This window comes from Capsella rubella, unplaced genomic scaffold (genome assembly GCF_000375325.1).
Source record: "Capsella rubella cultivar Monte Gargano unplaced genomic scaffold, Caprub1_0 scaffold_5, whole genome shotgun sequence".
NCBI lineage: Eukaryota > Viridiplantae > Streptophyta > Magnoliopsida > Brassicales > Brassicaceae > Capsella > Capsella rubella.
The window spans coordinates 3,589,656-3,613,149 of NW_006238919.1; the positions used below are offsets into that span (position 1 = coordinate 3,589,656).

At 31.2% G+C, this 23,494-nt stretch overlaps 3 protein-coding genes across 3 annotated transcripts; 1 reads left to right on the forward strand and 2 right to left on the reverse strand.

The window, feature by feature from the left end:
* Positions 1-3,060: 3,060 nt before the first annotated feature.
* LOC111830459 lies at positions 3,061-3,477 on the reverse strand. The gene has a single exon (XM_023782320.1). The coding sequence runs from the start codon at positions 3,475-3,477 to the stop codon at positions 3,061-3,063; it is 417 nt and encodes a 138-aa protein (XP_023638088.1).
* A 6,499-nt stretch (positions 3,478-9,976) lies between these two features.
* LOC17887197 lies at positions 9,977-10,294 on the forward strand. Its single transcript, XM_006292778.1, has one exon. The coding sequence runs from the start codon at positions 9,977-9,979 to the stop codon at positions 10,292-10,294; it is 318 nt and encodes a 105-aa protein (XP_006292840.1).
* Positions 10,295-11,887: 1,593 nt separating this feature from the next.
* Positions 11,888-12,456, reverse strand: LOC17886847 (S-protein homolog 9). The gene has a single exon (XM_006292219.2). The coding sequence runs from the start codon at positions 12,408-12,410 to the stop codon at positions 12,003-12,005; it is 408 nt and encodes a 135-aa protein (XP_006292281.1). The 5' UTR covers positions 12,411-12,456; the 3' UTR covers positions 11,888-12,002.
* Between the last annotated feature and the right edge of the window lie 11,038 nt (positions 12,457-23,494).

The window sequence follows — 23,494 nt, forward strand, 5'->3', positions numbered from 1 at the left end:
CAGTACTCCTACGCAATAGGACAAATCCGGTCTTGTGTGTAACAAATACCGAAGACAACCAACAGTTTTTTGATACTTTGTAGCATCAATTCCTTCTTCGCCGTGTGATTTTGCTAGTTTTAGACCCACTTCCATTGGAGTATGAGCTAGATTACAATCTCTCATCCCAGCATCTTCAAGTATCTTTAGTGCATATCGTTTCTGGTTTAACATTATTCTGCCATCAAGTTGACTCACTTCAATTCCGAGGTAATAGGTCAATCTTCCAAGATCACTCATCTCAAACCTCAAAGACATTTCTTTCTTGAATGATTCTATGACTTCTTTATTTGTCCCAGTGACAAATAGATCATCAACATAAATCGATATAAGAAGTAAGTCTTCACTTGTCATCTTTCGATACACCGATGGTTCCTTAGAGCATTTTTCAAACTTGAGTTCCTTGAGTACTTGATTTAGCTTTTCATTCCAGGCTCTCGGTGCTTGTCTCAATCCGTACAACGCCTTCTTGAGTTTGTAAACTTTGTTTTTACAATCACTTTCCTCAAAGCCTTCTGGTTGTGTGACGTAAACTGTTTTCTTTAACTCGCCGTGAAGAAAAGCCGTTTTGACGTCGAGATGATGTATCTCCCATCCACTTATAGCAGCAAGGTTAATAAGCAAACGAATGGTTTCAAGTCGGGCAACTGGTGAAAAGACTTCGTCAAAGTCGATTCCATGTTGTTGTACGTATCCCTTTGCCACAAGCATGGCCTTGTGTTTATTAATGCTCCCGTCGGAATTACGTTTCAGTTTAAAGACCCACTTGAGACCAATCGGCTTCACACCACTTGGAAGATCTACGAGATCCCAACACTGTTTCTTAATGATCGAATGAATTTCATCCTCACAAGCAAGTATCCAAGCTTTCGATTCCTTAGCTTCAGCAAAATCTCGGGGTTCATCGTTTAATGTAAACAGGAGTCTCTCCCCTTCTTCTTCTGCGATCAAGACATAGTCGTTAAGATACTTAGGTTTGTGAGTCTCCCTTTGCGATCTTCTCAACACTAGTGGCTGTTGTTCTTCATTGTTCTCTATATCATGCTCAGCCGAACTTTCAGATTCTGTTTCATCAAGCTCTCCACTATCCTCGTTGTCTTCTTCTACGGTTTCATTATTTTGCTCTGTTTCCCCTGTTTCTTGGATCCCATGATTCCCATATTCTCCAAAAGCAATAACAAAGCTGTCATTAACACCTCTTGCGGAATTTGTACTCCAATTCCATCCTTTTGTTTCATCGAACACAACGTCCCGACTCACTATTATTTTCTTGCTTTGTGGCTCTAGTACTCGATATGCCTTTGAACCTGGTTCAGTACCGAGATGAACCAACATTCTTGATCGATCATCAAGCTTCTGTAGATGTGGCTTCTCGACTTTGGCATACCCAATACATCCGAAGATACGTAGGTGATCAATGTTTGGCTTCTTGTCTCGATACATCTCATAAGGTGTTTTATCCTTACCAGCTCTTGTAGAGATCCGGTTCAACAGGTATGTGGAGTGTCTTATGGCTTCACCCCATAGGTAATTTGGCATGTGCATATGCTTCATAATGCTCCTCGTCATCTCCATCATTGTTCTGTTTCTTCTCTCGACCAGACCATTTTGTTGTGGAGTGTAAGGAGCAGTGAGGTGTCGTTTTATTCCATTCTCTTCGCAGTATGTGTTAAACTCATGTGACACAAACTCTCCACCTCTATCTGTCCTTAAGACTTGTATATGTTCTCTTGATTCTTGTTCCACCTTGATTTTAAACCTTTTAAACTTGTTGAATGCTTCTCCTTTTTCTTTCAACAAAGCTGTCCACATGTATCGAGAGTAGTCGTCAATAAGAACAAAGATATACCGGTTTCCTACCATCGTGCTTGGTGTTATTGGTTCGCAAAGATCGCCGTGAATGAGCTCAAGTTTCTTTGAGGCACGATACGATGTAGCTTGCGGAAACACTTGTCTGGTTTGCTTCCCAAGTAAACATGAGCCACAAACTTCCTTCTCAATGGTGACTCGAGGGATTCCATCAACAAGCTCCTTTTGTATCATGTTCCGTATTGACTCTAGATTGACATGAACAAGAAGTGCGTGCCATCTGCTTGAATCGGTGATTGTTGTTAGGAGCAAACGTGTTGTGTCTTTGATCCCCATTCGTACCTTGTATAGACGATTTCTTGATCTACACGCTTTGACAAGTAACTTTCCTTCGTGATCATGCATCGTGAGGTATTCTCCTTTCATTCGTATATCGCAGCCCGTTTTCGTTGCTTGACCAAGACTGATAATATTACGTTTTAGATCTGGAATGAAGTAAACATTTTTCATCACCCTTTGGTCTCCATTCCTATCAATGAAAGAGATCGAGCCTTTTCCTTTGATGTCGATTCTCGAGTCATCCCCAAAACGTACTTTTCCGGTGATGGAATCATCAATCGTAGTAAAATACCTTCGGTCGCCTGTCATGTGGTTACTAGCTCCATTGTCTAGATACCAAATGTTCTCCTCACCGGTGTTTGTCTCGTACTTGCTTAGTATGCAATTCTTCTCATTCAAGTAGACAACCTCATGCATTAAGAGTTCATCGGCATCTTGGGTATCTTTGTTGTCTTCTTGGGTTTCTTGTAGCTTAAGTAACCTATCCGGGCAGCTTGATGCATAGTGACCTAACTTGTCGCAATGGAAACATGTGACTTTGGATAAGTCTCTTGGTTCGTAGGATCGTCCACGACCTCTGCCTATTCTTCCTCCACGTCCTCTGCCTCTATACTCTCCATTGTAGTCCCGACTGTTTGTCACAGAAGAATCCGAATTTGCATACATGAGCTTGCTTTGGTCTTCCTGAGACTCGTCCTCATCATCACCGACGCGTTCTTCAAAAGCTTTTAGACGACCTATGATCTCTTCAAAACTCGTAGTCTTAAGGTCCAAATATTGTTCAAGGGATGCGATCATATGTATATACTTCTTGCGAGGAAGGCATTTAAGAAACTTTTTGACCAGTTTAGGTTCTTCGATGTTTTCTCCTAATTAGGCCGATTTAGAAGCTATCTCGGATATCATCCCCACGAAGTCATCGATAGTCTCAGAGTCCTTCATCTTAAGGCGGTCAAAGTCGGTCATTAGGGTTTGAAGTCGAGCCTCCTTGACCCGTTCTACACCCATGTAACGCGTTTTGATTGCCTCCCAGACTTTCTTTGCTGTATCAAGTGTCCCTACTTGTAGAACAAGTGTCTCCGGTATCGATTGAACCAATAACGCTGTCGCCATGTTATTTTTCTCAACGTCCGTCGTCTCTTCTTCGATGGTCTCCCAAACCTTGTGAACCTTCAAGCAAAGCGTCATCCGGATTGCCCATACTGTGTAATTGGTAGATGTTAACATAGGACATTGGATGGAAGATGGTCCTTCTTTTGGTTTAGCCGTTGCTGGTACAAGATCACCCATGGTGTAGATCAAGAGAAATTGTGATTTTTATCTTGATTTTAACACCTTAAGCTCTGATACCAATTCTAGTATTCAAGGATGTGTTTAAGAACTCAAATATAAAGAACACCTTTCTTTATTAGCTTTAGAAAACTCTCTCAAAAACTAAAGCTCTCAATCTCTCAAACTCATACATTATGTCATGTCTCGACATGTATATTTATATGAAAGCAAACACTCCTAATCCTATTAGAAACTCACTTATTAGATAACACCAAAACCTAATAATCCTTATCTCTAATTAACCATATCTCGGTTTAGGATTAGGTAGCTTCCTCCTCAAGTCATCCTTTCAAGCTTAAACCAACAGTCATCAATGAGGACAAATACGTACCTCTTGTGAGCTGGTGTAGAAGGTGTGATCGGTCCACAAAGATCTCCATGAACTAGGTCAAGAATGTGTGCAGCTCTATACGCGGTTGCTTGTGGAAACGATTGCCTTGTCTGTTTTCCAAGTAGACATGACACACATGTCTCTTTCTCAATTGTGATGCTTGGTATGCCAGTCACTAAATTCTTGTTGATCATCACTCTCATTGTGTCCAAATTTACATGGCCTAGGCGTGCATGCCATGTGCTTGACTCCGTTGATGTCATCAGTTGTAAACACTCAATGCTTTCAACTTCCAAAATGACCTTGTATAACTGATTTCTTGACCTGGATGTTTGCACCAGCAGTTGTCCAATTCGATCATAGAGCATGAGAAATTCTCCCTTCATACATACTTCACACCCTACTTCGGTGGCCTGTCCAAGACTTATAATATTGCTCCGTAAATCCGGTATGTAGTAAACGTTGTGTAGAGTCTTGAAAACCTTCTTTCCACCATCTTGAAACACAAAACGAATAGAACCTTTGCCTCTTATGTCAACACGCGAGTCATCCCCAAATCGTACCTTGCCCGTAATCTTTTCATCAAGTTGATAAAAGAACACACGATGCCCACTCATGTGATTGCTTGCTCTATTATCAAGATACCATACATTTGATGTGTCGATGTTAGTCTCAAAACTGTTTGGTTGCACCTTCTTCTCGTTGAGATAAACAACTTCATGCATCTTCAAATCATCCGCTTCATGTGTGTCTTCCTCCTTCTTCTCATTTTCAATGGTTTCTTGGAGTTTAAGTAAACGATCAGGGCAATCAGATGCATAATGACCCAACTTGTCGCATCGATAACATGTGATATGGGCTGTACTTTCTTTATCACGTCCTTGTCGAGAAGAGCCGTTTTGGTAGCCACCAAAACGTCCGCGACCTCGTCCTCTCCAAGTGGAACGTCCACCTCGGCCTCTTCCTCTGTTCCCATTGTAGCTTCCTTGCGAGTCAGTATTAGCATACATAAGTTTACTCGGATCTTCTTGTTGTTCTTCGATTTCTTCTTCATACGCCTTTAATCTCCCCACAATATCCTCAAAACTCGTTTGCTTTAAATCAAGAACTTGTTCTAGGGCTGCCACGATATGAATGTACTTCTTCCGAGGTAAGCTTTTCAAAAATTTCTTGACAAGTTTCGATTCATCAATGGTTTCTCCAAGAGATGCAGATTTGGAAGAAAGTTCAGAGACGCATCTATTGTATCAGTATCCTTTATCTTAAGTCTATCAAAATCTGCCATGAGAGTTTGTAGGCGAGCTTCCTTTACCCGATCAGCACCAACATGCCTCGCCTTTATAGCATCCCAAATCTCTTTAGATGTTGTAAGGTCTTCAACTTGAAGAATCAACGCCTCTGGTATCGATTGGAACAATAAAGCTACAGCCATGTTGTTTTTATCTTCACTTTTAACGCCATCTTCTATAGTATCCCACACTTTATTCACCTTGAGAGTAAGTTTCATGCGCATAGACCAGACGGTGTAGTTAGATGAATTGAGCATCGGACACTTAATAGAGGAAGGACCAGTCTCCTTGGATTTTGACTCGACATCTTCTTCCTTTGGATCCAACATGTCGCTCTGATACCAAATATAGATTCAAGAACAAGAACACAAAAGTATATGAAGAATAACTCTCTTTATTTGCTCAAGGAAAAATAACTCAAAAACCTTAAGCTTCTCAATCTCTTAAACTCTCTCAAGTTATGCCACACATTAGCATCTCCTTGTATAGAGCTTTAACAAAAAAAACCTAATACAAATAACCTAAACCATAACTCGGTTTATACCCTAAACCATAACTCGGTTTAAACGGGCTTTGCTTGGGCCTCAAGCCTTCTTCTTCAAGCTTACTCCAACATCCTTTCCGAATGAGTTGCAAATTAATAGAGAAGGGCGAAAGCAGATTGTAAGTTCCTTTGATACGACTAATAACTAGCTATAAAAACGTTTATGTTATACTTAGTGTTATGTGACTTTATATAAAATCAATTATAAAAGGTTTATAAGCCATATATATGATATACTAGATAAGGGTCCGCGTAAAAGCGTGAGTTAATATTTATTTTTTCATGTATGAACTAAAAAATATTGCATGTGTTAAAATTTGGAAAATCATAAAATGAGAAAAAATTTCATCAATATTAATTAAATATCTTTTCTAATATAGATTAGGACCCGTCTAATGGACGGGTAATTTATTTTCAAAATAAAATTAGAATTAAAATTTTACTGTAAGAATGTTATATCCAAAGTATTAAAAAAAAAGAAGATAATTTTTGAAGTTAGTAAAAAAATTTTGTTGAACAAATTTATTTATGTATCATACATATTTAACAATCGTTATTAAACATTCATTATAAAAATTTAGTAATGTTAAATTATCGATCACCAAAAGAATTGGGAGATATTCACCATTTTCGTAATATTACTATTACCAATTTTTTAAGAAAACTTAATTTAGATATTATACCCTAAACATGATTATACCATTATCCTAAAAAATATTATTTCCTAACTTCCAGGTTTTTAAAAAACTATTCTCGGATATGTTTTTTATTATTACAAAATTTGATGGTAAATTTCTTACAAATAACATCAATCCAAAAAAATAAGTTATAGTGTCGTTGAGATAAGCATTAAGTTTTTTTTTTTATAATATAAAAGTATATAAAAATACATATTTAAAAAGATATTTTAGAAATTATTATACTACGAATTATAGTGACTTTTATTATCCATATTTTAAGTTAATAATGTCTCTTTTTATTTCCATTTTATTCACCCCTTTTATGTTAGCCAATGAGATTGCACTATGACATATTACATTTAAATATAAATGAAAAATTAAACAATTATAACATATATATAAAAGTAAAAAAATTTAATAAACACATTTATTTTGGTAAACCCATAATCTCGTTTAACTGTACCATCTAAATCTTAATTCTCTTTTATAAATTAAAACAGATAAATAACATTGTATAAATTGTGTAATCTAAACTCTACTCCTTATTTATAAACCTAAATCGACATAAAACCTTGTTTAATTGTAAAATCTAAACCACAATCCTCATTTATCTTTATTTGTTAATTTTTTTATTCCTTAAACATAATTTGTATTAATAATGTTATTTTATAATTACTATCTTTTTCCTTTAGGATCACTACTACGTAATTGTTTCCTTTATGATTACTACTAAGTAATTGTTAAATTTCTTGAATTTTTATTTTCTTATTTCTATTTTGAAAATATTCTCTTTTTGAAAACTAATTTATATTATATTTTATCACTAATTATCTACGTGTCAACATCTTATCAATTTAATTAATACCTGTCACGATCTTGTTAATGACTAACTTTGAAAACTCAACTTTTTAGTAAATTGAAACCATCTTTTAAATTTGTGATATTTTGTTAATTGATCAAAAACGAAAAGATAAATTAAATGTGTGCATGCATGGAGATAAGTGTATGCAGGGAATGTGGAGAACATGCTCTGTACATTTTCTTCATATGCTTGCTTCACTGTCTCCTTACCCTTCCACTTCTCCCATGTGCACTCACATGCCCATGAATGATCTTATCTTCTTTACTAAACCAGATTTCCGGTTTATTTATTACAAGTTTCTTGATTGTCCAATGAGGTTTTAGCCTTTAGGTGAACCCATAACAGTTTCACATGCACAAACCTAATCTACGGACACCACACACATCCTTCGATGCACCGTACCTTGTCCAGCTAGCTATGATCACTTCCATTACATCCCAACTCTTTCTCTTAAGTTTTACCAATATAACCTTCCACCGCTCTTCACCAAAACGCATTACTTCAATTTCACCGCTCTTCACCAAAACGCATTACTTCAATTTGGCTGGAGATTGAAGGTTAATGGTGGCAGCGGCTAAAGCGGATAAAACCATTAACAGATTAGACCGCATTTTTTATTCACAATTCATTAATCATGGTTTGTAGTGGTGTAGACCAATCACATACCGATTTTACATATAAATAGAGTTGATTTGCAATGGTTTAATATCAACCCTAAAAATAAAACGAACTAAACCGCTAATGGTAACCATTCGAACCCGAAGTTTTTTTTTTATTCAACGTAAATAATTATTGGAATATACTATAGGGTTGTCACAAACTATTTGTATTTATGCAATTTTCTTGTTATTTTTTTTTTTGAATTTTCAATTTTCTTGTTATTGATACATTTTATGTGCTAAAATTTAAAAGAGACAATCTTTATTAACTTTGTTGAGTTGATTTAGGGATAAGCAGTATATGTACCTTTTTTGCCAATACGATTTTGTTTTTAAGTGTACATGGTGATGAAAAGTTGATTAATTATTTTCAGTTTCCAGTTAATCATAAAACTAATTAAAATTTAACTCAAATCCAATATTATAGTGTAAATCAGATTTAAAATAAATAAATAAACCGCTATTTTTTATATATGTTCAACTTGAATCAAGTGTATCTTAATAAATGAAAAAAAAAATCAAATTGATGACAAAAAGAAAAATCAAATTTATTAACCAGTGAGATATATATAAGAGAATTTTCATAAATATGACTAAAATAATTATTTATTTCCAATAATATCGTTATTAGTTTGATTAAAAAAATACAATTAAAATACATTTTCTCAAAAACACTAAGAACTAAACTAATCTTTTAACACTCAAAACTAAACTCTAAATTTTAAACATTAAACTCTTCTCGTAAAAACTATACCCTAAATAATAAAATATTTAAGATTAGTTTATGATTTGGTATAAAAATGATCCGAGCAAAAAAAACTTGGCATGTGCACGTAACAGAAGGCCCCGGGGGCTTAGCTTAGCTTTTACTGTCGAGTTTAGCAAATGCATGCACTCCTCTCGCACTTCTCTCTTTTCTACTTTGTCCAAATTATTGCTACTTCCCCACATGTCCCTCCAATCCGTACTACACAGTAGCCTACACTACACTACGCCACCACTGCACATGCATTCGAAACCATCTAATTTTAAGGAAAATCCACAGTATTGTTTAAAAATAATGAAAAACAAACTGGAAAGACATCATAATTTTATGTTTTTGGTAGCAAACAAAATTTTTAAGTTTACATATGGACAGTTTTTGGGTGTGAATGATTATTGTGGTCAAGATTGAAAAGTACGTCAAAGGTTTAGTTTACTTTATATAATATAAGCACATACAACAAACCGCTGCAAACTAACTCTATTTATACAAAAGCGGTCCGCGATTGATCCATATCGGTTTTATTTGGGTGTGAATGATTATAGCTGTCGGAATGGATAAATTTGTCGATGATTTAGAATTCTATTTTTAGGGCGGAACCAACAGCGGTAATTCAACTCTATTTGTACATAAAAACGGTTTGCACTTGATCCACAACGATTTTCTTTTGTTTTCTTTGAGACCGTACTACAACAGACAAAATTAGTGAATGGTAAATAAAAAGAGGTACGGTCCATGGTTTTGTCTGCTCAAACTGTAAAAACCATTCACACCTCCTTTTTTGGTTGAATCCGCATCAATATGCATATAATTTGTGTAAATATAAAATAGTCTAATTCAAAGACGGATTTCTTCACTTTAACCGCTAAACCATTCGGACCCTTTATAAACTGTAAATTGTAATCCAAAGTGTTGTTTAAGAATATTCTAATTAAACGCTCACGTACATGTTTAGACATACATATTAGACACTTTTATCCAATGACTTAGTATATTTTACTTTCAACAAAGATTTTTTACTTTCATAATCAAGAAAAGAAAGAAAAAAAAAGCCAACTCATCCTTCTAATATTGCATGATGTAACATATTTGCCAAATAAGCCTACGACACAACAACAGTATGGTGTCATTTCAAATTACGTATACACCCCCAAGTTGAAAAAGGCAAATAGCAACAAGTAAGGCCATGCCTTGGCAATGTCACTTTTGTAATCATTATATAACATAACATGGATCATCATCATCATACTTTAAAACCTCCTAACACCGTTCTCTTTCTTTCTCACCTTCATCATCATCATCTCTCTTTCTTCTATCTCTTGTGAGGAGATGAGAACTTTAAAGACTCAAAACACAAGTGGAAGAACAAGAAGAAGCTGCGACAAGCTCAAAAGTACTAGAAGAGCACATGTGTTAGGTAGAAGTGATGGAGAGAAGAAGGTAATGGAGAAGCTACAAGCGTTGAAGAGTCTTCTTCCTCCAATGATACAACAGAGCAAGTCCTCATCGGATGATGTTGGCACGGAAGAGCTGTTTCAAGACACGGCGGATTATATTGTCCGGCTTAGAACACAAGTTGTTGTATTAAAGAAACTGATTGAGATTTGTGACAACTCTTCTGACCAGAGTAAAGAAGTTGTATTATAATGTTCATTTTTCATATTTTTTCATCTAATTATGTCAACTTTTTAATTCTTTCTTTTGCTATGATTATATTATTTTCTTGATTACGAAAGTATTTTCGGATTAACCATTTCTTGATTACCAAAAACCATTTAACACATTCAACCTTTTTTTCTTTCTTAAATCAAAGATGTTTTTGGTTAATTTTCTTGCTTTTCTATATATTGATGGTGAAAGTGTGAAATAACGACAATCTCACATGATAAGTTTTGTGAATGACCCTATAAATAATATGTTGGAATCTCAAGTCTAAGTCAACTTTCCTTTAGTATGATATTGTCCATTTTGAGCTCATAATTCAAGTCTTTGCACGGATTTGTTATTGGGCTCCTTTGTAAAAGGGTTCATACTAATTGGAATTGGACTTGACTTATATATTAGAAACTTCTTTTTCTAATTTTCCAATGTGCGATATTGGTTTTGTATGCGATATTGGTTTGTATTCGATGACTGAATGAGTCACAATCAAATAGGGTTGTCACAGTTTTGTTATGATTTTTCAAACAAGAAGTGTTATGTGTTTAGAAGAAAAACGTAGAAAAAGATCTCTAGAAACCAACTAAAATCACCAAAATGCATATCTTCAAGATGAGAGACCATAGAGATCATATAGATCTGTTTCTTAATACGTTTTAATAGTGATGATCTCTCTCTCTTTCTCTCTATACATTTTCTCATTCGACACACCAATCTCTACTAACATGAAACAGCTTATGAAGAACCTAAACTCGAGCATAGGCTTCTTTGTTCTGTAAGTTTTTCAGAATCCCAAGAAGTTATGATGATACCTCTTAACATCTTGATAATGATTGCTTCACAAGCATACCATTCAGGTATAGTCTTCAAGGCGTATGGGTACATATCCTTTACAAAGTTATTGATATCAAGTTCCATTACTTCCGTAACTATCCCAATCTCTGCAAAACCAAAAATTAAAAGCACAATGAACCCTAACTTGTAGTGGAAGTTAATTTAAAGCTAGTGTGAGAGTAAAAAGCAAAGAAGAAGTGGTCACTTCGAATAGGTCTCTTGTTGACTTGAGATGTCTGAGAGATCATGAAGATAATGGCAGCAACAACTGTCTTGTTTTTTTTTTTTTTTTTTCTTTTGTCGCAAAAAGGTCACTAATATATATACATGACTTCAGTTACAGTCGCAATTTAGTCCCTGTGTCAACTATATGACTTTCGAGTTTGAATCACAAATACGTTGCTACAATTATATGTCACTAATTAGTCTATAATATAAGACTATATATTACATCTTAATGTAGTCACAAAATTAAGATCATAATATGAGGTTACAAAATTAAAACCATAAAATGAGGTCACATAATAGTCGATATTTTGAGACTATTTTGGGATAAAAAAAATTTGCGATGATTTTTTTTTTTTTTTCCTTTTTATTAAGAAAAAAACTTTATAGTAATTGTAGGGTTTGATTGTTGAATTATTACTCCATTGTTGTACTAAACTTAGAGATCCTTAAACTCGTATATGTCATTGTAATCCCTTTGATCTTTTGAATCAGCGATCTTATAATATCGAAGAAATGATAAATCGGATTGCAATAACTAAATTTATTTTTGATAGGTAAAGAAAACACTTACAAGAACATATTAAAGAAGAAGAAAAATGATATGAATCCAACTTCATTTGAGGGAACAATACTTCTAGACAATTTTAATCCACTTGTACATCAATTTAGGAGATTCTTTACCCTCTGCATGGTATATTCCATCTTCTCTAGCATCCCAAAACACATTTCTACCATAATGAACTATGATTGTCTCACCTTGATAAGCCGTAAAAGATGCATGGAATAGGTAATTAGGACCTTTCGACAAGTCACAAACGATTTTAGTCCCCAAAACACTATCATGAAAACTAATATCGTAGGTTTGGCCAGGGCTTAAGTGATGAAAACCTAGGTTGTCTTGGTCCGACAAACAATTGATCCTGAGAGTGTTGTTCGGACCAAGAGAACTCTTGAAATGTACTGTGTTTTTGTCCCAAATCGCTTTGCTGGATCCAAGACACAATGTAATGATCACAAGCAAAACGCATAAGAGAGAATTCATTGTTTTGCTTGATCAATGTAAATATACGTGTGAGTGTGTTTTTTTTTTTTTTGGCTATAGGACTGATATGTATCTAAAGAGTTGAATTTATAGGAGGTCTTGTTCATCATGCATTCAATTTTGATCATGATTTGCATCTTATTAAGGTAAAGAGGCGTAATGTTTTTAAACAAAATCTCTGTTTTTTTTTGGAAAAGTTTGATATAATAGTTAAAACTTTAATGATATGCATTTATGACGTGACTGTGATTCATAACATTGGAGGTTAATTTCTATATATGATACTAGGGATGGACCCGCACGTATGTGCGGGGTTGGTTGCAAAAACTAAGTTTATTATAAAGTTTCCAATATTTGGATCGATATGATTACAGACCCGGATCGAGTATGAAGCGAATGAGTGATAATTTAGAAATCAATTAAATTTGTGAAAAATTTGTGAACTATCACATCACATAAACCAATGAAAAACATTAAAACTTTTGAATAAAATAACTTAAATATTGATATCAGGAGAGTCAAACCTGTTCACTATGCAAGTTTTACAACAACTTAAAATATTTTGCTCCGCCCACATGAATAAATAGTATGTCTTCAGCTTGCCCGTTATCCATAATTCCCTTTTGTATATTATTAGAATTAGTTAAAATAATAATTTATATTTTCTAAATTACTCGTTCCCTTTCCGTATCCGTTATTTCTTGTCCCGGTATTCGAAATATTTAAGTAATTTGGAACTTACTTTTGGTATTAAAATTTAATATTCATGTATCATACCTGTCATTTGATATTTGAAAGTTAAAATTGAATTTAAGTTTCCAAAATTTTTTGTATCGGCTTGTTTTTTATGAGAAATAGTTTAGATAATTTTTTTTTGAATTACTCATTCCCTTTTTGTTCCCGTTTTTTCTCTCTAAGATAAGATCATATATATTTTTTTATATATAAATAACATCATTTACGTATTAAAAACATTATATAGCATGTAGTTAACTAATTAAATTACTCGTTCTCTTCCCGTATCCGTTATTTCTTGTCCCGATATTTGAAATATTTTAGGAATTTTAAACTTACTTTTCGCTATTTAAATTAGATATTTTTGTATCATACCCGTCATTTGATAGTTGAAATTTGAATTTGAATTTAAGTTTCCAAATTTTTTATATAGTCTTTTTTTTATTAGAAATAGTTTAGATAATTATTTTTAGAATTACCCAGTCCTTTTTTGTACCCGTATTTCCCCTCTAAGATATGGTTGTATAACTTTTTATATAAATTAAATCATTTCCAGTTTATTTATTTAAAAACCAACATTTTATAGCTTGTCTTTAACTAATTAAATTACTCGTTCTCTTTCTGTATCCGTTATTTCTATTCCCGATATTTGAAATATTTAAGTAATTTGAAACTTACTTTTGCTATTTAAATTTCATATTCATGTATTATATCCGTCATTTGATATTTGAAAGTTGAAATTGAATTTAAGTTTCCAAATTTTTTATATCGTCTTGTTTTTTATGAGAAATAATTGTATAATTTTTTTTTTGAATTCCCCGTTTCCTTTTTGTACATGTTCGTTCCTTCTAAGATAAGATCATATATATATATATATATATATTTTATAAATGACATCATTTACATATATTTTTTTAAACAACATTATATTGCCTGTAATTAACAACATTTTAAAAAACCAATACCGTTAACTATTAGGTTGTAGAAACATATAGCCTGTAATTAGAGTATAATGTTCTATTTTGTATTGCCACAAAATTTGAAGCAATGTAAACAAAGTGTCTTAGAAGCTATGCTATTTTGGTTTTTTTATTTATGTAAACAAAGTGACATTTTAATTATGGTCACATGCTATTTTGGTTTTTTAATTTTAATTCAAGGAAATATATAAATATCTTTTTGCTATATTTTAGAAAAAAAAATCAATATGAAGATTTTTAATGTGAAAATAAGAGATGGTATGTGATATAAAATAGGGGGAATTTCAAAAATACCCCTTTTCTATACCACTTTTCAAAAATATCCCTCTTTCTAATTTTATCAAAAAATCACTATAAATTTTGAAATTTATCAAAAACATATGTGTAAGCTTATATTTCTAGACATAAATTATCTTTATATGTGTGTAAATTTATATATATATTTCATAAATACCTTTTAAAAACCTTTTAAAAATCATTTAAAAACCTTATAAAAATTGTCTAAACCTTTTAAAAACTTATAAAAACCTTATAAATGCTGTTTAGAACCTTTTAAAACCTTATAAATATTTGGATTTAGTCTTCCAGTAGTAATGATGATCTTGATGTATCTTATCAACCATATAAAAGTTTATAATTTTTCATATTTGAAAAGGGGTATTTTTGAAAATGGATAGAAAAGAGGGGTATTTTTAAAAAGGGGTACACCAAAAGGGGTATTTCTCAAAAATTCTCTATAAAATATTTATTCGATTAATTTTTGAAAAAAAAAATTTATTATTGATTTTTAAAGATTTTTTATATAAAGTTTTTAATTATTTATTAAAGATTTTATCATTTTTAAATTTTTTTAAGATAATATCAATTTTTTAATATTTCTCCATATTTTATGCTATTGTAAAATATATAACTTATTTATTTTTCTTTTTCTTTTTCCTAAAATATCAATTTAGAAAAAATATATATATGATGATTTTTGTAACGCAAAATAAATATATTATCATATCATAAGAATTATACAAAATAAAATAACATAAACCACTTGAATAAAACCATCAAACCAAATTAAAAATACTATAAATTAGATTTATTAAATATTAAATTATTGTTTAAAAATATCTCAAAAATTTAAATATGTTACATGTGGAAATTTTCGAATTTAATTTTCCACTTTTTTGTCAACAAAATTAATATGATCCATAAATATAGATAGTTTTTGTTTTTTATTATTTATTTATTTTTTTAAAAAAATTTCTGTCTTTTATTTTGTTTGGTTATAGGTTTAATTTTCATGACATTTTTTTTAAACAATTGGGTCTGTTTGGACACAGCTTGTCCTTCCCAATAAATAAGATAAATAAATATAAATTTATTTTAAACGTTTAAAAAATTAAAAAAAATAAAATATTTTAAAATATATTAGTTTAAATTAGGTATAATATATTATAAAAATCTAAAATATGTTTACAAATATTCAATTTCGAATTTAATAGGCCACAAATATTTGTAAAAAAATTATTATGATTACCATGAATATTGGTTAGTTATTGGTTTTGATTATTTATTTATTTTTAAAAATATTTTTGTCTTTTGAAAATCTGTCATTAATTCTGTTTGGGTGTAAGTTTAGGATTACATTTTATTTCATTTTTTCTATTTAATCTGTTTGGTTACACTCACAAAAAATGCTTCCCTTTTAATAGTATAGTAGATTCTATATGTTTATAATCTCAAAATGTAGTTTATGATTTGATAAAACAATTATTTAATATTTGATAATAGTAATGATATGAAAATTGCCAATGGATGAAGATTTATTTTGTTAAGATTTTGTGAAATTAATAAGAAAAAATAAGTTTAGAATAATCATTAACTAACTGTTTGACCAAATAAAAAAATCATTAACTTATTGAATTAATGATAAATTTTGTAGATTTCTTTTGTGCTATAATTGCTAGATTGCTTTTTGAATATGAATATTTTTATGTAAAATAAGAAATTTTTGTGATCTAGAATGTTTATTCGCATGATTTTAGCAAACAAATATTTAATTATTGATTTATTTAAATTTTATTTTTATTTAAAATTATATATTTTTTGAAAATTTGATGATATGATCAGTTATGTATATATACTATGTAGAATTTGATTAGTTGATTATTTCATATGCTAACATATTTTTTATCTTTTTATTTTTCTAAAAAAATGTTATCTTTGTTTTTTAGATATATGATGATTTTGTTTTATTAGATTTCATTCTATATAAATTATTAATTTCGAAATTATATTAAAATATTAAATTAATATTAAATATGTTTATGTATATTCAAAATAGATATGTTAACATATATTTAATTTTGAATTTAATTGTCCACTTTTTATGGTAAAAGATTATTATGATTTCTATAAATATAGATAGTTTTTGTTTTTGTTTTTGTTTTATTTTTTTTTTTGCTGTCATTAATTCTGTTTGGCAACTGGTTTTATTTTCATGAAATTTTTTTGTAAAATTGGGGGTGTTTGGCTTCAAGTTGTCCTTCCCAATTAATAGTATAGATTTAGAATTCGATTTTTAAGTTTATTAGCTTTAAATTTGTAATTAAATCGATTAAGGTATGTGTGCACTCGAAAATCTTTATTCAAGATTTTGTAATGGGCTTTAAACACTGTTTACTATCTAAGGGTTTTGATATCTTGAATTTATGGGCGTATTTATGCTGATTTACTGGTGGAGAATGATGAATTAGAAAAAACTGTAATCCTAAGAAACATCCATTACCCCCTATATATTAATAGAGAAGCAGTTTTAAGAGGAAAAACTGATGTGGCATTTTCACCTATAGTTCCTCACCAAAAATTGAACAGTTAGCATCTATAAAGTTATAATTTACAAAAGAGAGTTTCGAAAAAACTGTTACCTCGAGATTAAGTAAAAACGATTTACTATCATTTTTTACAACTACCGTCTATATGTTAATCTCCAAAAAAAATGGTCGAACCTTAGTTGTTTTAGCTATTATAAATAGTCTCTTCTATTTAGAAGTCATAACCCACAAGAAAAAAATCCTAAATCTTTCTAATATACGACGACCTCAGAATAGTCATGTACCTCACAATAGTAAAATTTTGGTAATTTCAAATTTTAATTAATTATAATACTAAAGTTTTAGCTTTAGAATTTTATCTTCCAATTTCATGAGGAGTATTGGCATGATTCACAAAAATACAGGTCGGAGAGGTTAACTTACATAAAGATCAGAAATAAACATTGACATGTTTGTAGAAAGCATTATAAGCATCGTCACATCTTCTAAAGAGATTGTATACTTCCACTTATGAGAAATTAAGCCTAACATGAATTAAGCCTAACATGAATGAGAAATTAAACCTAAATTAAGCCTATTAGAGTCCACAAGAAAGAGAAGCTCAAGCCCAATGTGATGTTATGTAACTAGGGTTCTCTAGCAAGGTAGATTAATATATAAAGTGTGTAATGAACATCATTGTCTTCAAACTTAAGAGTTGTCAAAGAGGCAACTCTCCTTCTTCACCATTTTATGAAATATCATCTTTGAATCATTGTGTTCTTGGTGACAAACTCAAGTTCTTTCCTTTTATCTTTTAGTTTTGCATTTGAATAAAGCTCTTCATGAGCTATCTAATATCTAAGTTTAATCAATCTCAATAAGCTCATTTGAGCATAAATCATCTTGCTTTGGATTACTCACACTTTCAAACTTAAAAACCCATGATTTTGGGAATTGTTGTACACAAATGCTGAGAAAATAGTAGCTCCACGGTAACTTGGCTTGAAAATATGCAGGAAATTCGCACGTCTCATTATCCCATTACCAAATTCAGCATTCGTCGCCAATAGATGACCCAACTTCATCATTCGTCGTCAGTAGATAACCCACTTCTTCAGCATGAAATTTCATTTTCATTGCTTGTATAGCTCTCCTCAGTTCATGAAAATCAAGATCTCTATTTCCTATAATATCAGTCGAGCGAAAAGCGATGATTATGAATTTCTTTACAAGTGGACAGTTTGACTCCACTTGAACATAAATTTATGAGTTTATTTACCTTTAATGGTATATACTATCTTCTCTAGCATCAATTTAGGAGTTCAACATGCATTCAGTTTTGGTCATGATTTGTATCTTATTAAGGCGTAATGATTTTAAACAAAATCTATGTTTTTTTGGAAAATTTTGATAATAGTTAAACTTTAATGATATGCATTTATGACGTGATTGTAATTACCAACATTGGAGGCTAATTTCTATATATGAAATTTATAATTCGATTTTAAAGTTTATTAGCTTTAAATTTGTAATTAAATCGGTAAAAGGTATGTATGTGTGCACTCAAAAATCTTTATTAAAGGCTATTTACTGTTTAAGGTTAAAATATCTTGACCTAATCATTTGAACGGTAAAGCATTTGAATACGAGGGTTTAAAAAATATATTATAAAATTTAAATAGAATTCTAAATATTATTTTTCTATTGTATTTGATTATCTATATTAATATCTATATTAATATTTTTGAAGTACCTTTTGTGTTATACCCTTTTGTTTTATAATATTTACATAATTAAACCATGGTTATTTATTACAAAATTGGAAATTAGTATTTATTACATTTAACAAAATTTCCTAAAATATCTCCCTAATAAACTGAAATTTTTTTAAATATCTTTAAATGATCTTATTTGTTTTTAAATTTTATATTCTTACATATAACATATGTATCATAATAATACAAATTTTTTTCCGCAGATGTTGCAATATAAATTTTTGAAAACAAACGTATATTTATTGATAAATAAAATGTATGTATTAAAGTATTATTGGTAATTGTGTAGCACGGGTCATGTGATGGAACAAGTTATAAATTACATAATTATGACTATAGATGTTTTTACGGGTTGTCTACTATAGTATATAACTAAAAAATATTTTAATATGAAACTATATTATTTAAACGAAAAATGTTATGTCAACATCATTTCATTATTTTAAATATTATACTTATTTAATTAAAATGATCAAATTACGATTATATAAAAGATAAATTATCATATAATAGTTTACGGGTTAAGTCAAAGAAATTAACAATCAAAATATAGTAGTACACTCTTATATATCAAACAAAATTAATAAGAATACAGTTTAGAATATCGTCCCGCGGTGTACCGCGGGTTAAAATCTAGTTTTGAAGTAAAGTTTAAAGACAGGTAGTTTTTTTTTTTAATAATAAATATTAGGTTCAGACCCGTACTTACGTCGTCCATGATTAATTTCAAAAACTAAAATTTTGATAATTTTTTTATCTATATTAACATTTTTACAGCAATTAATGAAATAATTTATCGAGTTCCCATCTATTTAGAGAGAATGCCACTGACATTAATTTTTCTTATTATTTCAAAAACTTATATTTCACGATTAATCAAAAAATTACTAATACATCCCTAACTTCACTCTCCTACAATCTCTCTAAAATCAATTTGAAACCATATTAATGGCTCAAAAAATAATCAATTCGAATTCATATTAATAGTTCGGAAAATAATCATGTAACGCCCGTGTTCTGGAAATTAATAGGAGACTTTAATGTGTATAAGAATTAGGGTGGAGTCGGTTTAATTCCGGTGGATTTCCTAAACTGGTCGATTTGTTTAATTGAATCAAGCTGAGATGATGAAATCCCACCTTATCGAGTCAAATGCTTTCCGGAGATCCACTTTTAGCATGCCTCGCGGGTCAATGTTCTTCCTATTGTAGCCATGAACAATTTCAGTGGCCAGGAGAACATTTTCAGACAAGAGTCTACCCGGGATGAAAGCTGACTGAGAGGAAGAGATCACTTCCAGGAGAAAGGTCTTCAAGCGGTTAGCTAGAAGCTTTGAGATAACCTTATAAAGGGTATTAAGACAAGAGATTGGTCTAAAATCAGAGGGCTTGGAGGCATTACTGATCTTCGGGATCAAAACAAGAGTAGTAGCGTTCCACTGTTTCAAGAGCTGGCCCGAAGAGAAGAACTCCTTGATAGCAGCAGTCACTTCTCCCCCTACAATACTCCAGCAACTCACAAAAAATTCAGCAGGGTACCCATCAGGACCACTCGTCTTGTTTTTCCGGAAGAGAACAGAAGGCATCTCTAATCTCATCATTTGTGAAAGGAGCAACAAGATACTGACTCTGGCGGTCGGTACAAGAGAAATCCAGAAGAGAGGTGATGTCTTCTTGGATAAATAAAGGAGGAGGCACATCATTGCCAAATAAATCAGAGAAGTAAGGGATGCAAACGTCCTGAATACCCTGAGGAGAGTCAATCCTGTCCCCATTCTCATTTTCCAGCGCATGGATATGATTAATAGCTTTCCTCTGGAATTGCAGTCGACATCCCTAAGCCAACCAATACTTGATCTTTGTCTGAAAAGACTCTCTTCTGCATTCGAAAGGATTAGCCATTTGCCTTGAGCAACCTCCTCCAGCCTCGCATTACAAACCGAAGGGGAAGAAAGTAAAATTCCCTGGGCTGCTAGAAGATTTTCATGCGCCTCTTGAACTCTCTTTTCAAGGTTTGAGTAGAATTAAAAGTGAATTGAATTTATCCTCTAGAAGAAAAGGTCTGAGTAAGCACGACAAAGAGTTCTGGAGCATTGACAACACAGCTATAATTCACTTCCTCATTTTCTTTTTTAGTTTTTACTTTGCTTCTATTCTTTAAGCCAACAACTAAGATTCTACGATCTTTTTAGTTCCCTTTAACACAGAAACATTTTTGTATGCATGGTTCGATTTTTATTTTATTTTCACATAGAAAGGACCTTTTTCTATTTATAAAATATTATATACACACATAACATCCGTTTTAATAATATAAATTTAACTAAATAATACTTACCAGCTTAAAATGGTATAATATATAGATTACAATATAGATTACAAGAATAACTGCCACCAATAAAATATTTACAAAACAACATAGTAATTATATTTCCATATCTTGAATGAACCACTCACACAATCCATATATTATGACATTTGGAGATTTTTCAGTTCAAGAAATATATATATATATATATATATATATATATATATATATATATATATTATCAATAGTAAATGTGATCATGGATATTGGATATTTTTCAAGCATAAATACCAAATCTTATTAAGCAATATAAATGATGAATCAAAATATAATATATATATATTTTTTAGCAAATATGGGTTTAATTATAGTGTATTTTGTTTTAAAAAAATACGCATACTTATAGTTTTTTCGAATTCCTCGACATATATTCAATAACAAATACTATTAGTTATTAAAATTACACCAAAACATCTATATTAAAAACAAGAAAGTTACCACGGGTAAATTTGGTAAATACAACAACATATATATAACATCATAATATTTATATTAACTAAAAAAATCATATCAGTAAACTAATTAACTCATTTTGATGATTAATTATAAAAAATGGACCTCTGTTGTACCATATGATTAAAAAAATCAACGTATATGTAAAGGTTCATATGATTTAAATTTTATGTTTTAAAATATTATAACTTTAATATTATAACTAATAAATATAAAAATTAATTAAAATTTTAAGATATTATAAATATTTAAACATATATAAAATTTAACTTATCATATAACGGGGTTATATGGTAGGACGGGTTATTACTTTTTGAGAAAATTGTTGCTAATGACATGAACAGTGTCAAAACTTTTTCCCATTACCACATCTCTCGTTTTGTTTTCCCGCTTGCCACAAGGGCAACATCAAATGACAGTTTTAGCCCCAACATCTGAAACTTACTAAAGCTGATGAGATATTGATGTCTGACAAAAAGTTTTTGCTTTTATACAATAAACATAACATATTTATTTTAATTCTTTTGACAAAAAATTTTGTGTATGACGTTTCAGATTCATCTTCTCCCAAGCCTCTATTCTCCTAAACCTAAGTTCAAGTTCATCTTCTACCAAACCTCTGTTATTTGCACACAAATTAATCATACCCCCTTCTACTTCAGATCTGATGGATGCTTGACCACATCTCGAAACGTTTCCAATCGACATCGATGAACATGGAGGCGACTCCTGAATCATCACAAGCCAGAATTTCTCCGTTTCCAGCCGATTTCTTCAAATAACTCAGGTGGAGTTGTCCATCGGACCCCGTGAATGTATGTTTTTATAGACCAGATCTATACCAAATTATGTCCATGAGTTTTTTTTGTCCACCGTAAGTCGTCTGTTGACATTTATTCTATAGATTGTTCATCAGATCTACGTAACAAAGTTGTCCATTAGTTAATTCAATAGACAATCCTCGTCAGACCAAGTAAACTACGAGATGGACCATTTATATTTTTGTGAGATGTTCTACAATTCGTCCAGTGTATGTTTTTATAGACCAGATCTATTCCAAATTGTTTCCATGAGTTTTTTTGTCCATAGTAAGTCGTCCTCTGACATATATTCTGGAGATTGTTCATCGGATCTACAGAATAAAGTGTCCATCAGTTTATCCAATAGACAAACGTCCTAAGCCCATGTAACTATGAGATGGACCATTTATATTTTTGTGAGATGTTTTAGCATTCTTCTAAAACTGTATGTTTTTATAGACCAGATCTATACCAAATTTTGTCCATGAGTTTTTTTGTCCATCGTAAGTCGTCCTCTGACATTTATTCTACAGAATGTTGATCGGATCTACAGATCAAAGATGTCCATCAGTTAGTCCAATAGACAATCCTCCTCAGCCTAGGTAAACTATGAGATGGACCATTTATATTTTTGTGAGATGTTCTACTATTCTTCCTTTCCATTTGCTATTTATTGATGGACAAATTTTGATCTTTAGGATCTCTATAGACAACATAGCATATGACACCAATGATGGACAACTGTATGACGAGACAACATAGCAGAGGACACCAATAATGGACAACCGAAAATGTGTTTTTCTCATTTTTCAGCATCTACCACTTCTAGAAAATCTCTCTGTTACTTGTCCTCCATTAATACTCATCGAAATTTTTTTTTTACTTGTCTTCCATTAAAACTCAGACGTAGATCACCCATTAAATCATTTATCCTCTGGATATTAACATACATCAACCCTATTAAATGCTACTTTTTTGCTGTCAGATAATATGTCCCATCCCATTCATTTTTTTGAACTAAAAGCGAAGTCTCTTCTGTATGAATAAGGGCAGTTATGTCTTTTTAAATATCTATTATGGCACTCTAGAAAATACTTGTTAAAAAGTGGTAGTTTTAATTTTTTGTGTTTTAAAAGTGGCATAGAATATAAAATTCCCTTACTTTTT

Bases quoted from the DNA above. Each gene is read 5' to 3' on its own strand.
- LOC111830459 (XM_023782320.1), bottom strand. From the start codon at position 3,477: ATGGGTGATCTTGTACCAGCAACGGCTAAACCAAAAGAAGGACCATCT.
- LOC17887197 (XM_006292778.1), top strand. From the start codon at position 9,977: ATGAGAACTTTAAAGACTCAAAACACAAGTGGAAGAACAAGAAGAAGC.
- LOC17886847 (XM_006292219.2), bottom strand. From the start codon at position 12,410: ATGAATTCTCTCTTATGCGTTTTGCTTGTGATCATTACATTGTGTCTT.